Here is a 16,841-nt window from a genome sequence, read left to right on the forward strand (position 1 = left end):
TATCTTTCTTTTAAAATTTATTAATATGTACAATTTCTTTTTACAATATTTAAAATCTTTTGAGATTAAAATTTTATAATTATAAATATGTTTAAATAATTATTACTAAGTTAAATTTCACTAATTAAATTATAAATGAACTCTTATTAAGTTAAATGAGTTCGTAAATTTACACCGGGTTTTTTGTCGAGTAAAATTTGTCTTGGAACGAACGTTAAAGTTGATTTTGGTTCCTCTATTCGCATTTCGTTAATTATTATATTGCTGTCGTAGGCTATTCTTTTATTACTTTGAAAATCATCCGTATTTTTTCGTTTTTGTGACATATTTTGTTCATTCGTTCTATTTATTGATTCCCATTTTTCAAGTTGCTCTCGATGAACAATACTTCCAAAACTTTTGATATATTTGTGAATTGAAATACAATGTTCGTCCCTTTCAGATTGACTGTTGAATTTTAAATCACATCTTTGTATGTAGCATTCGTACTAAAATTTTTAAAATTATATATATTATTATAATTTATTTATTATTTTATTTATTTACTATATATTATAGTATTACCATAGGTTGTCTCTCGGATAAAAGTTTAAAGAAAATGTTGTCATGATCTTCTTGAATATGAATATCAAGAAGTCGAGCACTAGGTTTCGGTATGTGACATATAGAGCAAATGTATTGTTCAAAGCAATTATTATTTAATTCCTCTTGATCGACATTTACATCTGATAGGGATAGTCTGTCTGATCTGTGAAACCAATTCATATTCAAAATATTTTATCTTCAATATAATAAATTATTTAATATAAAAAAATAATTTATTTTGTACAAATAATTAGTTACTTGACTATTGTGAAAGAAATATTTATTTGAAGCAAATAATTTTTATTATGAAAGAAATATTTATTTGAAGCAAATAATTTTTATTACGAATAAATATTTATTTGATAATAGTCAAAACCGATTACTTGAAACAAATAAATTTTTGTTTAGTGTTAATTAATGGAATTTGAGTAAAATTTTAACTGATGAAATTTAAAATTTTTATATCACTTACAATTCTAAGAATGATTCCTCTCCATGATGAATATTAATTTCCCGTCCCAATGTACCATTAATATATTTTTGAACATTTGTTTTTGAACTATCAATTTCGTGAAATTGAGGGGTTTTGTTTAAATATTGATAAGTTTCTTCAATTTCCATTTTCACTTTCTTTTTTATTAAAGAATTAATATTTACAATTTTTTCTTATTAGAAAAAGTTTTAGTTTTCACCTTTTTGGAAATAATTTTTAAATAACCAAAAAGATAGTATTTTTTTTTAATAACAAATGAACGTCAGGCACAATCTTAAACAATTGACATATATACAGTTAAAATCTAGTTTAACCTGAACATGTCCATTAAGTGCCACCTATTGTTACTTTTTAGAACTTCAATGAAACAGCTTTTATCATAGAAATATAGATGGCTTTAGTTGGTTTTGTCCATTTTTGACAATATCGACAGTAGGTAAAATACCATCAACTGATAAAAAGGAAAATATGTTTATTAGCAATAAAAGAGGTAGAAACCGCAAAGTTTTGAAAAATTATATCTTAATTTTCAAAACTATGAAATTTTTATCTACTTAATAATTGTTTGTTAATTTTTATATTTTTAAGTATATCTTTACCTTTTATTTATAATAGAAGTATTAATAGTTTTTTTTTTCTTATTTTTTCAGAACTCAAGAAGAAAAGGAAAGAAAACGTAACGAAAAAGTGTTCCTACATACTAGATTGGTAAGTCCTTTTTATTATTTTATTTTTTAATTATTTTTTTTTAATTTTGAATTTTTGCCAACAAACATAAAAAAACATCTTTTAAGTCACACTCGCAACGAATATAAAGAAAATTATTATATAAATGCTAAAATAATAACTAATTATGATTTAACATTTTCTAAACATAGAAGACAAATTTTTTCAACAAAAGCATAATATAAACGAATATTAAAAAGTAATAAAAGCTATAAATTGTTAATTATATTTTAATATAATAATTTATAATTCGTTTTAATCTATCACATTTTTGTCATATTTAATCATTCGACTAGCAATCGTGTTTTTAAATTTTCCAAAACTTCGGTCATTTTTGTTTCCAATTCATTTTTACGAAGCGTCTCTTCCCGTTTTTCCTGAAACAATAAAAAAAAATTCATTGTTTAAATCAAAGATTTTTGAAATATTAAAAAATTTTAAATCATGAATAAGGAATTATTTATTGTATAATTTTTTTATTTAAATTTTCTTTTGCTAAAAATGTTGCTAAGTTTGAAAAATTATTTCCCAAATATTAATTTTTTTTGTACTTGTATTCCTTTTAATTTCCAAATTTTTTTTTAGTTTTTTGAACAATTTTTGCGAAAATTTTGTTAAATCCCGTATAGCGGTTTTTGTGTAATATTTTCAGTAGAATAAATATTTAATAATAATAGTGATAAATATTTAAAAATAATAAAAAATATTTATTATTTTTTTATATTATTTTCGCTTTCGATTTCTTTTGAAAATCTAGTGAAGCTCTCATCGATAATAAGTGATGATTTCCGGTGCAGTCATCAAAGTCAGATCCATTCACAGATATTTTCTTATTCTTTATGCTCGTATACCGGAAACTGAATCGTCTCTCTACTTTCAAAGTTATGACTTATAATCATGTACCTTGAAACCTAAATCAACAATTTTTTTATTTTTTTTTACCTGTACTTCTCATTCGTTTTCGTATCACTCTTTCTCGACTGTCATTCCTCTCCTTTTGATTTGTTGTTTTTCTTCCCTCTCTACAATTTGTGGTTCCTCGATTTATATTTCTTCTAGAAATTTGTGAGCAATTTGTTGAAGGTGGTTGGACACGTTCATAGCTAGCTTTTTCACGACGATTATTGACAGGTGTTTCCTTTTCATTTGGCATTTTTAATTTGAAAGTTGAATCATCGTTCTTTGTTGATGGTTCCTTAACAGTGCTTTCGGTTTTGATAATCGATTGAGATGGTTGATAAAAGTGAAGGGAATGAACACCACCAACTGGTAGATCATAAGGATCAACGAAAGAAGATTCTGAATCAGATGATTCGTATTCAGATTGATAATCATCTTTTGTTTCCTCTTTACGTGAATTTCTTAATGGATATGGTTCCTCAAGTGATGACTCTATAATTTCTTCATCAATTCCTTGTCTTCTTTGATGATTGTTTTTATTTTTTTGTCGAGGTGTAAAGTTTCGATCAGTTATTCTTTCGGATTTTGATGATGATCTTCGATTTGAGGAATAGAATGTTGTAGGTGTTGTGATAATTGGTTGTTCGTATGCATTAAGAACTGCAGTTAATGGTTGATATGTTACTGATGGACGAACGACATTTGTACTCACAGTACCATCAAAAACATAATCAAAAGGTGATGGCCATGCTGTAAATTTTTTATCTTCATTAATTTCGTGAAGATTTTTGATTTGTACTTTTTCCGGAAGAGCAGTTTTGTAATCTGTTTCTTTTGATTTTACTGACTCTTCTTCTTCTTTGAGTTTTGTATCTTCCGGTAGTTTTGAAATTGTTTTATGTTTGGTGACTTTAGATGATAATCTCCCTCGTTTATGATTGTTTTGAGAAAAAGAATTTTCTGGATAGGAACTGTAATTAGCAATTATTCGCTCATTGGGAATTTGTATGTAATTATTTTTTGTTTTGGTATTTGATGATGATGATGGCAAATAATCAAATGGATGTTGCTGATATTGTTTAGCATTTTCGACAGGTTCGTAACGTCTTAGGATCCAATTTTCGGGAGCTATTGTCTCATAAGTAGGTGGATAGTAAGGTGTTGTTTGAAGAAATATATCCTGAAATTCTTGTGTTTCGGGTGATATGTTTGGAGTTGTTTCTCTATTGATTGGTGGTACGAAATCTCTATTTCTTGAAATAGGTGATTCTCTACTTCTAGGTATAGAAGTTGTGTAATCTTCTTGAAATTTCTTGCTTTTAAAAACAGGTTTTTTATCTTCCTTTCGTCTAGGAATATTTACTATATTGTTTTGTAATTGCTGTGATTCGTTTGCAACAGGAATTGTATTGTTAAATTGACGTCTTCTGGATTTTTTTCCTTTAGTCGTTGTTGGTTTATACTCTTCAAATTGAGGTCTTCCAGTTGTTGACGAAATTTTTCTCTCATTTTTAGAATATTTAGGTACCGGTACTGTATCATTTGGAATTAGAGTTGAATTGTGTTTAGAAACATAAGTAGGACGTCTTCGTAATGGTTTATCGTATTTAGAAATGATACTTGTTGCATTTGATCTATAATCAATTCTAGGAGTATTTATTTTCGAATTAAATCTTGAAGATTTAGAAATTCCTGGTTTAGCATCATCCGTTGAAAGAAATAATGTTTTCGGTTCAACGAAATTGGTTTTTTTTAATGACTTACTTTTTTTTGGTTCTATTTCCTTAAGATCGTATTCTTCGTATTTATTTTCAGCGGGGATATAATTGTCCGTTTTGGGATTATCAACTTTTTTTCTGTTTCTCAATGATGATTCACTTTCTACATTTTGCAATTTATTGATATCGTAGATTCCAGTATCTGGATTTTTAAACATAGTGAAATAATCGGCTATTCTATCGTCGATGATTCCTTGTTTTTCCAGACTCTCACCATAACTATTTCGTAGAATTTCGTTTGTTCTACTTTTTTCACGATCAAAATTAATGGGTAGAACTGTTGATGGATACTCGTCATTATTGAATTGAATGTTATATTTTTCGGTAGTTTTTTCGTTTTCTTCAAAATCGATTGTAGTGGATTCATCTTTGTTATTTATGGTCCTTTCTGTACTGTCAGATGAATGTTCGGGTTTTTTGTACTGTTTATATTTAATTGATCCTTCCTCATAGTCACCATATTCTGTTGATTCCTCTGAAGGATTTCGGGAATATTCCTCAGAAGATGATTCGTCGTCATATCTTTCACTGGAATCATTTTCATCCTCGTAATTCGATGATTTATCTTCGTATTTTTCTTCGTAATTATCGTTTAAATTCTCTGATGAACCATCATTAGAATCAGAATTATTTTCTCTTGAATGATAGATTTCTTTTGAATTGCTTTCTTTTGTATTTGAATTGATTTTCTCTCTTGAATTATTTTCTTGCGAATTGTAATTAATTTTTTCTTCTGAATTCTCAGATTCTTCTTTTTCTATTTGTTGGATTTTATCCTTTTCGTCAGAATGCTCATCAGTTTGTTGTTTATTATTGTTAAAAGGTTTATTTTTAGATAATTCTGATGCTTTTTCCTTTTTGCTAGAAGGATTGTCGTCGAAAGAGAAGTCTTCTTTAAGGGTTCTGGATGGATCCATCACTTCCTTGTCACTGAAAATTTCCTTACTCTCCTCGTTGTAGCTTTCTTTACTTTCTTTATTTCGATATTCAAAGTCTTCATCATCTGGCAATTTGTCATCATTTCTGGAGAAAAAGTCATCATTTTTAAAGTCAAAATCGTCTTCGGTGTTTTTAAAGTTAAAATTCTTCTTATCATCATCATCGTCGTCGTCGTCGTCGTCTTCGATTTCTTCTGTATTTTTAAATTTGGACTTACTTTTAAATGGATATACAGAAGGTAGAGGTGGAAGATTAGGAGCAATTGGTAGGGGAATTTTTACCAAATAGGGTACAAGAAGTGGTGGTTTGGTACTGTCATCATTATTTGATCGGAATTTTAATGAATTTTTTGTATTGACATCATTGTCACGTGATCGGGCATCTATTAAATTAGGAGCACTGGGTCTACTTCGTTCATCATAATCTGGTTCAAAATCTGGTAGATCAATAATTGGTGGTGGTGGAGGTGGCGGAGGAGGAGGTGGAGGCAGTGGAGGTCGAGATGTTGTAGATTGCATCGGAGGTGTAGGTCGTGGACCATGAAATATGGTTTCATATTGTTGCAAATGACCAAGAATATTAGAATTATTTCCAAAATTAACAACTCCTGTTAATCTTAGTGTTTCTCTTTGTCTGGCTTGAGCTGGAGTTGCAGCTGCAGTTTGAGGTTGTTGTGGCTGCAAAGAAGGTTTTGTGGTTGGAAAAAATGGCACGGGAGCTGGAGAGGTTGGTGGATTTGGTAATGACGCTATTTGTAATGGCATTGGGGTCCAACCTAATGCTTCAACTAATCCTTGTATAAGCACACCAAGAGCTCTTTTATCACGTGGATCGGTAGTTTTATTTAAAGCCAACATTTCTTCTTCAACTTTTTGAATTAAAAAATCTTCTGCATCTTTTGTGATTTTCTTTTGTCCAAATTCTGTTGGCTTTTCATCATTTTCAATTGGTATTATTATTGCAAACACATGACCATTTAGGAAGCACATTATCCAAAAAAGTTTCATCTTGTACTCCATTTTTGAAAGAATTTAAAGGACACTTATTCTTTCGATATATGCTATTTAGTGAAAACACTTCACTATTTGTTGACACTCATAATGATGAACCACAATTTTAGTCCTTTTAAAAAAATAAAAATGAATTTGTCAATTCATTTGTTTAAAGTGAAATTTAAAATCCTAATGAAGAACATTATTGAGAAGAAAGTGTGAAAAAATGTATATAAGGTTTAGAAATTAGGTATTGTCTGACAGAGCAGAATTAGTAGTAGTTGGTTGAGAGTCTTTTCGTAAACTGAGTACAACTGTCGCTAGCAAAAGGCAATAAACAATGGATTACAGGTGGGGATAGATTTTTGCATAATATTGGAAAGAAACGTCAACGCCATCAATGAGTTTCTCTTCAATTGCATGGATCTACCCATTGATTTCAAAGAACTGAAGCGCGACGGTGCAGTGGTTGTAAAAAAAAAAGTATTGGGCTAAGGAGAATGTGTCGAATCGTTAAAATTGGCATTATTACTGAAAATTCCTCTAGTCTTTTATTACTTTTGTCTATCTGAAAAAACATTAATATACCTATACTGCTATTTTTGCTGCTCCAGTTTTATAACTTAATATTCGAAGGCCTAACCCTACCTTTGTGCTATGTTCAGAAATTGGTTTAATTAGCCAAGTTTCAGAAAATTAAGATCAATTTTGTTAGGAAGCCCGCAAAAAAAATCACAGCTTAATGATTTGTAGTTCTTAAAAAAGTATAGATGAATTAAAATATAGAATTACATAAAATAAAAAGATCTATTATTTGCGATAATTAGAGCATTTTTAAAATATTTATAAATGTTAATAGAAAATAAGGAAAATTTTTTTAGGCGGTAAAAAATATATTTAATATATTACAATAATATGAAGAAAAAAAGGAGAAATAAATTGTCATTAAATAGATTCACTTTTTTGCGATATTGTTCATCAGTCGATTGCATTTTACGTTATTGTCTGAAGTGAAAGGATATTTATTGATGCATAAAATTTTAAAGCACGTGTTTATTTGTATAAAAATTTATGTTCATCAGCTATTATGTCATTTTTAAGACTATTACGATTTTCCTATCAAATTTCTTCTTCAAATGAATTAAATTTGTTTTTAACTTTTATTTTATTTTCTATTTGAATAACATTTTTTGTCATCAAATTAAATGAGTACTATTTTTGTCATTTTTACAAATAAAAGGCAAACGTTAACGTAAATTATTTTCATATTTTGAAATAAATTTTCAACTTTTGGAAATTATATTTATTATACATAGTTTAAATGAGCATCAAAACAAGAGTAACGTCTTGATATCGGCTGTTATAAATCTCGAGCGGTATGTTTACATTTAGGGTGCAGTCAGTGGTTACGGTTATAATTATTTCAATTGAAAATTTGCACTATTTTTGATATCATTAGTTTGTAATTCTAGAGTCGATGTTAATAAAGTTTATACTTGCACAGTAATAATACAAATAAAATAATAATTTTAAAAAATTTATTTTTTATTTACAGATGTGGAATTGCAGTACATGTGTGCATTTTCAGAAATTGACCACGTTTAAAAATTTATTTTTTAATTTAACAATTTCGGGAGTGTTCGAATTTTTTAAAATCGCGATCGAAAAATTTTAATAGTTTTTGGTTTTGTTTTAGAAATTTAAAACCCTGTTTTATTAATTACGAAAATTTTTGTTTTGCTTTGAAAATTCATTATTATTTTCGGGAGTTTTTGTAAATTTGAAATCATTTTTTAAAATCATCGCGTGTGTTTTTATCATGAAGAATATATCAATCATCATTTGGAAAGGAACTCTGGAATGGAGATCAGATACAGGCTGCTGATTTTAAGGTTAAAAATAATTTTTGCTAATAATTTATTTTTTCTCTATTTTATTGCTTCCTATAGCTGAAAATGAAACAATTGAATGTTATAAAATTATCAATAACATTTTTTTTTAATGTATAATTATTATATTTTTAAGATTAACTGATTTAAAATTGAAAAATATAATTTTTTATTTGATTGACGTTATAAAAATATACGTTTCTCGGATTTTAAAACTTAAATCATAGTTAGAATTTTAATGTATTTTCTATGAAATTAAATTTCGATTTCGCAAAGAAGAAAGTAGATGTGGAATAAAAAAAAAAAGATACTCGAAATATTGATGATAAATTTTTCTTATCATCATTTATTTATAACATTATATTATTTTCTCAATTGCGTATTGTATTAAATGGTGCAATTATTTTTAATGAGTACTCTTTAATATAACATCGTCACGGTAATAGAATTAGTAAAAAAAAGAAACAGAAAATTTTTCTCTTTGAAAATTTTCTTTTTCTTTTACTTTAAAAAAAAAAATATGATCTCGATGAAGTAGAAAGGAAAATATCATTAATTGGAATAATTGTGATTTATTTTCTTTCCGTGAGTTGATTATTTAATCTAAAAGCGCATCAAAGCGAGTGATGCCTTTTGTTATATATACTCCGAATGGTTATCTAATTAATTTTTAGATGTAATTTTAGACAAATTATAACAAACTATATATAGAATATTTCAATTTGGATTCATTTACGAAAGTAAATTGAACCTGCTTTATGTCGTTGGAGAAAGTTCCTCCTCGCGCGCGATATTATTAGTTTTCCTTTTGTGGACCTTAAAGCAAAACCTTGCTGAACAGTGAACTGTAAAAAAAAAAATGCAATGCGGATTGCACATGTTGTTCACAGATCCGTGTAAAAGGCCGTTACGTAATTATCATATATTAGTTGAGCGAGTTCTGGGGTGATTATAATTGTTTTAAAGGGTAGTAATGACAATTAGTATATTTATAATTAAAAAAATTATACTGAACTGTTTTAAACTATTTTAAACCTAGTTACAACATTCATAAAAAAAAGTTTTATTAATAATAATAATATTTATAATAACGATAGTAATAATAATAATAATTAAAATATTTATAATGATGATAATAATAATAATAATAATAATAGTAATGTTTAAAGAGAGAATATCGTTTTTTTTGGTGCATAAAATAACATTAATTAAAAGATATATGTAAATATTCTAAAAATTTGATAGAAAATATTAATTACGCGAAGTTATTTGCTAATGTAAAATAAATCAACTGTGAATGATAAAAATTTCTATACATAGTTAATAGTTTCTACAGATTTGTTTCTTAACTCGCCAATTTAAATAAGTGAAACTGTAAAAATGTTGATTATATTGCAACTGTTATATTTTCTATTGTTTCAATATCAATGGTTTTCAATACGTGCGTTACAAGTTTATGACCTTGACAATAAAAGTTAATTTCACTTCTGTAAAAGTTACAAAATTTTATTTTAATTATTTTATTGTAAATTAATTTTTAAAAAATTATTATTTATTTACTTTCTTAATTTTTATTAGAATAAAAATTTTAACTAATTTGAATTATATATATATAATAATTATTTTTTATCGAACTTTTTGTATTTGAGGATATTTTTTTTATAGTAAAAATGGGTTTCTAGTTCATAGAATATATAATTCATATAGAAAAAAAACTGACATAATATTCAATTAAGGGGTTTATATTTAAAATGAAAATGTAATCATTATTGATGTAAGGAAAATATATATTTTTTTTTTGTCAAATATTACGTTTTGTTACGAGTGCTTTCAGTTAGTGGTTAAATAGTGATAAATCGATTAAACTTCCTTATTTTATTTTTTATTGTCCTAGAAAGCAGGAAACAGCTTCGATATCAAATTCCATGAAATCAATTGAAATTTTGCCCCTTATTATTATGTCACAATTGAGTTAGTTATAAAAATCGATAAATTTTCAAATTTACAATTTAAAAAAAAAATATTTTTTATTCTTACATTTTTTTTATTTGATTCGAGAATAATAAAGTTCCTTTCATGAATTAGTAAATTTTAATTAATTTATAGCATTAAATAATAAAAATAATAAAAATAATAATAATAGTGATTTAGCTACTAATTCAAATTAGTTTTAAATTTTTACTAATTAAAATTAAGATAATTATATCAATACTTTGTTCTGTAAGAATAAGAACTTCTTTGAATATTTTACAACTCAATATAAGATTATATATTTTAATTGCCATCGCATATCCGGATCGTTTGTAATAGTTATCTCATAGTTCGATGCCCATTGATTTCTCCTTGATTAAAGAAAGTCTTTTCCTTAAGTATCTTGGTTTGTTTGTTCTATCACGTTAAATTGAGTTAAAAAAAGTCTAAATGTTGCAATAGTAATTAATTTACATTTTATTTTTTATTCTAATTCGATAGGTGCAATTACATAAAAAAATCAAATTTTTCACGTGAATTTGTTTCTATAAAAAAAATAAAATTCCTAAAACATATAGTTCGAATTTCCAGTGGATTAAATTTTAAAATACTGAATTTTTATTTGGCAAAATTTTTGTAGCTAATTTTTATCAAACAGAATTTTCATTTAACTGATGTTGGCATTATGTGCACTGAAAAAAAAAATTTCATTCAAATAATCTGTTACTTGACTATTATCAAATAAATATTTATTTGAAAAAAATAATTTTCGAAACCAAATAATTATTTATGATACAAATGAATATTTATTTGTTAATAAGTAATCGATTATTTGAATCAAATAAATATTTTTTTTCCACTGTGTAAATAGTTATTTTGTCCATAGCTTTTTTTGATTAAAAAAATAGTTGTTTCGTTGATAAATAAATACTTCTCGTTTACGATAAATCAAGTGACAATTTTTTTTACATTTCACGTAAGTCGCAGTGCCCTTATGAAATGCTTATTACGTTTGTTATGTTTGCGAATAAAATGGGAGTGGTAAATAAAATAATTCAGTGCTTGTACGTAAGCAAGACCAGTCTTGCTTTTATATTTACCATATTCTGGTAAGCAACTTTATAACGGAATGATAGTATATAAAAGAACTGTCAATTGAATGTCCACACATCAGTTGAAAGTTGTATTTAGATAAATAATAATATGAAGCTCCTGGTAAGACGATAAAATTTGTACGTGCAGTGATAATTTTCGTAATTTAAAAAAAAAAAAATTTATTCCTGAGAATCTGGTTTTGTAGATTTTTTTTATTAATTATTAATTTTTTTATAAAAAAAAAAAAAATTTTTTTCTTCTTATAGTTAATTTTGCCATTAGTGGTCCTAGTTTCGGGTGGTACTTTTGACATTGATGCTAATCGGGAGGTGAATAACTTTGAATCCAATATTCCTGTTCCGGAATCTTACAATGGGGAAAGTTCTTCGGATAAAATAATACAGAAAAGAAGTTATGGCTTAGGATTGTGGGGTTCCGGTGGCCTCGGATGGCCTATGTAAGTGTCAATTCAATTTCTAGGATCTATTATAATAACTTTCATTCTTCAGAGAGAATTGATGATTTAAAAAAAAAAAAAATTATGATTAAAATTCAGTAAACATGCTTTTTGATTATTATTTATAGTATTGTTACGCGGAAAAATTATAATGACAAAAATCTATATATTTTAAAAGTTTCAAAGAATCATAAATATATACTAAATATTGTACAATCTAAATTGCGAAAGTAAAAAAAAGTAAGTGTCTAATAACGTGAGCAAATTTAATGTAAACATTCACATTCTGAAATAGAGGGACATTCTTTCTTTCTTATTGGAAAGTAGTAAAACCGCGAAGTTGGAGAGATAATAATAGTAAATATATAGGGGCAGTACAAAAAATCGATTGACAGTGAACGTTTATTATATATTTATATGTTGAAAAAGTAATGTTTCATTTTTACAAAAATTAGTCATTTCTCTAATTATCACTCTATAAATTTTTATTTATAGTGATTGTGAAATAGTTGCGAAAATAAATTTTATTCAGAGTCTTTTTTGCTCATTTTCTTTTTATTGGTTATAGGTAGTCAATTTTTTTTTCTTTCTAAATTCGATAATGAAAATAAAATTCGGCTAAATAAAAATATTAAATAAAAATTTGGCTAAATGAAATTTTAGTTAAATAACATTTTGTTAGGATAGAATTTTGTTATAAATAAGCAGAAGTCGTTGAAATAAAAATTCTAATTAATGGAAATTCAGCTAAATAAAAATTATGTTTAATGAAAATTTGGCTAAATGACAGTTTCGTTAGATGAAAATTCTGTATAGTTAGAATTTTGCTATAGGTAAAAAAATTCTTTCTAATAAAAATTGTGTTTAATTTTTTTTCTTTGTAAATTCGATAATGAAAATAAAATTCGTCTAAATAAAAATATTTAATAAAAATTTGGCTAAATGAAATTTTAGTTAAAGAATATTTTGTTAGGTTAGAATTTTGTTATAAATAAGCAAAGTCGTTGAGATAAAAATTCTATGGAAATTCAGCTAAATAAAAATTATGTTCAATGAAAATTTGGCTAAATAGAAATTATGTTTAATGAAAATTTGGCTAAATGAAAGTTTCGTTAGATGAAAATTCTGTATAGTTAGAATTTTGCTATAGGTAAAAAAATTCTTTCTAATAAAAATTGTGTTTAATGAATATTCGGCTAAATAAAAATGATGTTTAATGAGAAGTTGGATTAATAAAAGTTTTGTTAGTAGAAAATTCCGTAAGGTGAGAATTTTTCCGCAGGTGAGAATTCGTTTTTACAATTCGTTTAAATAAAATTCTTATTTAATGAAAATTCGGCTAGATACAAATTATGCTTAATAAAAATTTGGCTAAATAAATGTTTTATATTAAATGGAAATTCGATTAACAGAAATGCAAAAAGAAATAATAAATGAAAATACATTCAAATAAGAATTCATTTAATGAAAAGTTAAATAAAAATCCTGTTTAATATTTGGCTAAATAAACATTGTATTAAAAATTATATTAATTAAAATTTTTTCCAAATGAAAATTCGGCTAAATAAAAATCCTCTGTAGTGAAAAATTTGCCTAAATAAAAATTTCGTTGAATAGAAAATTGATTAAGAATTTTGCTAAAGAAATATGTGTTTAAAAAAAAAATTGGTTTTATTTATTAACAAGTATTTACAATAGGTTTATTAATAAATAATTAAACAAAAAAATAGTAATTTAAGGAAAGAAATGAATTTTCTGATTTTGTTTTTAGAACAAGTCCTGGATGGGGATATGGACTTAGTTTAGGTCATGGGATTGGTTTAGGACACGGCATTGGTTTGGGTCATGGACTTAATTTTGGACATGGTGGATGGGGCGGCGGTTGGGGTGGATGGGGTGGATTGAGTGGTGCAGGTTTAGGCTGGCACGGGGCTTGGTATCCGAAAGTGCCTTTAATATACGGAGGCTATGGTCTTAGCGGTTGGCATCATAGAAGATAAATTCTCTTAAGACGTATAATAATAATAAAAAAATAATAAAAAATAATAAAAAATAATAAACAATAATAATAAAAGTAATAAACAATTATAATAATAAAAAATAATAATAGTTATTATTATTATTATTATTTTTAATTATCACAATTTCAATTGAAAATAATTTATGAAAAAAATTTATTATTCAATTTTGCAATTATATTTCTTTTCTTTTTTTAATAATAATCTAGAATTTGATAAAATTCTCAAGTAGAATTTCTATAATATAAAAAAAAAGTAAATACACATCTTTAGTTAATACTTATATTTTGTATTAAACTATAGAAATAATAATTTATATCAATAGAATTTTAGAGGTATTTAGTATTAAGTTACATATTCTATTTTTATATGTATTTATAAATCATTCTCTTGTACAAAGAATAAACAAAAAAATATTGTAACATACCTGTGACCTCTTTTGAATGTAGGTCGTAATAAGTTCTTCACAAATTGTTAAATTTTTCTCTGTATCCTAAAAAGAAAAATATTATATTTGTTGTGAATTTTTAAAATTATTAAATTTTTGTATTTAGAATTGGTAATTTTTTGTTTCAACCTTTAGGATTGTTCTTAATTCTGATATTTTCTTTGGTAATTTTTCTTGTTGTTGCTCCTGTGTTTGTGTTACGTTAGTTTCGTACATTTCACTGGGATTTTGACTGCACATTATTGGCGAAATTTTTGAATATTTTTAACGATATATATCACAACAAGATGTTGGTCTGACATCGAAACTACTGTTACTACTTAAAAGAGTTCAATATGCTAGAATCGAGAACTGTTGACTAGTTTTGTATCGGTTTTGTTGCTTAGAAACGGAAAAAAGGGTTCGATAGATATTTTTCTACTTCAATGTGAGTTTTTTTTTTATTTAAAAAATTTGTTTCTTGCTAAAAAAGTGTTTATATTTGAAAAAACATTGTTTTTAAATATTTTTAGATAGTGAAAATATCGACTATTGGTAATATTAACCTATTAGTATAGAATCTACTTTATCTACAGTGAGTAAATGTTTTGCTTTCTAGTTTAAAAAATTGTAACCGTTTGTTGTTATAAGGTTGTTGTTATCAGAGAATTTAATCGTTAAATACAGGTAAAATATTAATTTTTGTTATTTTGTTAGCAATACTGTTTTACCGGCTGAATCGTTTTTCATTTTCCAACGCAGGGATTCTGTTAATTGAAGCTTTCGTTCAAAGAGGGATGCTGAATAATTTAATTTTGAACATTTGATTTAAGATTCTTAATAGTAAAAATATTAAGTTACTGTCGCAAAAAAGGTTACAATTTATACATTTTTGTACTCTAAATTTTAATTAGTAATCAAATTTTCAACTATTTTGAATTACTTACTTTTTTAAATTAGTTAAATTTTTAAAAAAACTGTTTTTCACTAATTTAATTGAATTGTTAACAAAAATTTACTAATTAGTTAAATTTAACTAATTGAGTAAAGTCAGTCATTAATTTTGAAATTAGTTAACAATTTTTTTTAACTAATTCAATATATTTAGAGAGAAAAGTACTTATAAAAAAATTTAACTAATGTGATGGAATGATTTCTCATCAAAAAAAAGGGGAACCATCATCCCTTTATAGATATTTTAAAAAGTCAAAGGGTAACTGGGATCATTTTGCGGTCTGAATTTACCCTTGAGTTTGTATGGACAGTGGTCAATTGTGTATGAGAAAAAGTAGCAGCATCCCCTTTTTTGAATGCTGTACCAGTTTCTTCTTTTCATTATTATTTCTCTCCTCTCATCTGCGTGGCACGAGCCTCTCTAAACGGAAAAATATACATCAAGGGGGAGAGCGCCACGCGAATAGACAGGTTCCTGTGATTTTGTTAAAGAGATGACCCTTGTCTTCTCGACGAAAAATAGAGCGCTCTACATCATATATATATATATAGGTGATGAGAAACTGGTCCAGCGATCATCCCCACATACATTTAGTCTTCTCGTTTTCCGGTCACAGAGTAAATATCCAAGATCAAAGGTCCCTCTTGGAGCAACTGACCTTGTTTTAGACTCAGGTGCCAAACTGGTCCATTTTCGTAATAATTTTTTTCTCTAATCCTTTAACACTTGTGCTCTTAATTATTTTTATATTTTTAGAATGTGAGATATTATTATTACTATTATTATTACTATTATTATTACTATTATCATTATTATTATTATTATTAGTGTATTATATAATTTGTTTGTTTTTTAATTTTAAAAAAGTTATATTTGGAATAACTAAAAATTTTTTCGAATTTTCAAAAATAGGATAGTTTTTTATAATATATGCGGAATTTTGGAGAATTCACTTTGATTTTTGAAGCGACTATTCTGGAATGATGATGATGAGGAAGAGGGAAAGGGAGTTAAAGTGAAATTTGGTAAAGGTTTTCTTCTTTTTTTTTTTTGGTATGAGACAAAAGAAACCGAGGTACTCAATCAAAGGGACGCGAAAACAAAAGTGCCTCGACGCTTGTGTCACATGAGACGTCGAAAACAGCCCACATTGGCCACTTCTTTCACCCGTCTGTCATTCGTTTACCCTCTAAAGAGGACATTTTTCTCAAAGAGAGGACATTTGCTTCCTAACGGGCTCTTTTTTTTTCTTCTTCTCAACCAGTCATTGTACCAATTTATCTCGACTATACCTTTCAACGTTTATTCTTCTGTCAATCGAATCACAAAAGGAAGTTTAGACAAATCGCTAAACAAACCTCCCCACAATTTTTTTCTTCTTCGCAGTTGAACTTAATTTATCTTTCTTTTATTCGTAAAAAATTTGTAAATAAATTTAAATAGATTGATAAATATTTATTGGTAATTTATTTAAATAAGAATAGCAAAAATTTTCTTTGAACTTTAAAAAATCTATAAGCTATTATTGTATAGATGCGAAAGTATAATATTATATAAAAGTACAGGGATATGAAATTTGAAAAACTCAGCGTCAAATAAAATGAGAGGTGAATAAA

At 26.3% G+C, this 16,841-nt stretch overlaps 3 protein-coding genes across 3 annotated transcripts; 1 reads left to right on the forward strand and 2 right to left on the reverse strand.

Annotated features, from left to right (window-relative positions):
• LOC127279109 (uncharacterized) lies at nucleotides 1–1,381 on the reverse strand. The gene is made up of 3 exons (XM_051301251.1): nucleotides 1,058–1,381; nucleotides 565–748; nucleotides 1–488 (listed from the first exon to the last, which is right to left on the reverse strand). Exons 1-3 carry the CDS (start codon nucleotides 1,204–1,206, stop codon nucleotides 147–149), a joined length of 675 nt encoding a protein of 224 aa, XP_051157208.1. The 5' UTR covers nucleotides 1,207–1,381; the 3' UTR covers nucleotides 1–146.
• A 430-nt stretch (nucleotides 1,382–1,811) lies between these two features.
• LOC127279094 (homeobox protein 12-like) lies at nucleotides 1,812–6,688 on the reverse strand. Its single transcript, XM_051301232.1, has 2 exons — nucleotides 2,747–6,688; nucleotides 1,812–2,181 (listed from the first exon to the last, which is right to left on the reverse strand). Exons 1-2 carry the CDS (start codon nucleotides 6,438–6,440, stop codon nucleotides 2,156–2,158), a joined length of 3,720 nt encoding a protein of 1,239 aa, XP_051157189.1. The 5' UTR covers nucleotides 6,441–6,688; the 3' UTR covers nucleotides 1,812–2,155.
• A 4,664-nt stretch (nucleotides 6,689–11,352) lies between these two features.
• Nucleotides 11,353–14,269, forward strand: LOC127279111 (chorion class B protein M3A5-like). Its single transcript, XM_051301254.1, has 3 exons — nucleotides 11,353–11,488; nucleotides 11,635–11,825; nucleotides 13,597–14,269. The coding sequence occupies exons 1-3, from the start codon at nucleotides 11,477–11,479 to the stop codon at nucleotides 13,823–13,825; spliced, it is 432 nt and encodes a 143-aa protein (XP_051157211.1). The 5' UTR covers nucleotides 11,353–11,476; the 3' UTR covers nucleotides 13,826–14,269.
• The last annotated feature ends 2,572 nt before the right edge of the window (nucleotides 14,270–16,841 follow it).

The sequence above is a fragment of the Leptopilina boulardi genome, unplaced genomic scaffold, assembly GCF_019393585.1.
Source record: "Leptopilina boulardi isolate dan_hultmark-lab unplaced genomic scaffold, ZJU_Lbou_2.1 LbouV2_214, whole genome shotgun sequence".
In the NCBI taxonomy this organism is placed as follows: domain Eukaryota; kingdom Metazoa; phylum Arthropoda; class Insecta; order Hymenoptera; family Figitidae; genus Leptopilina; species Leptopilina boulardi.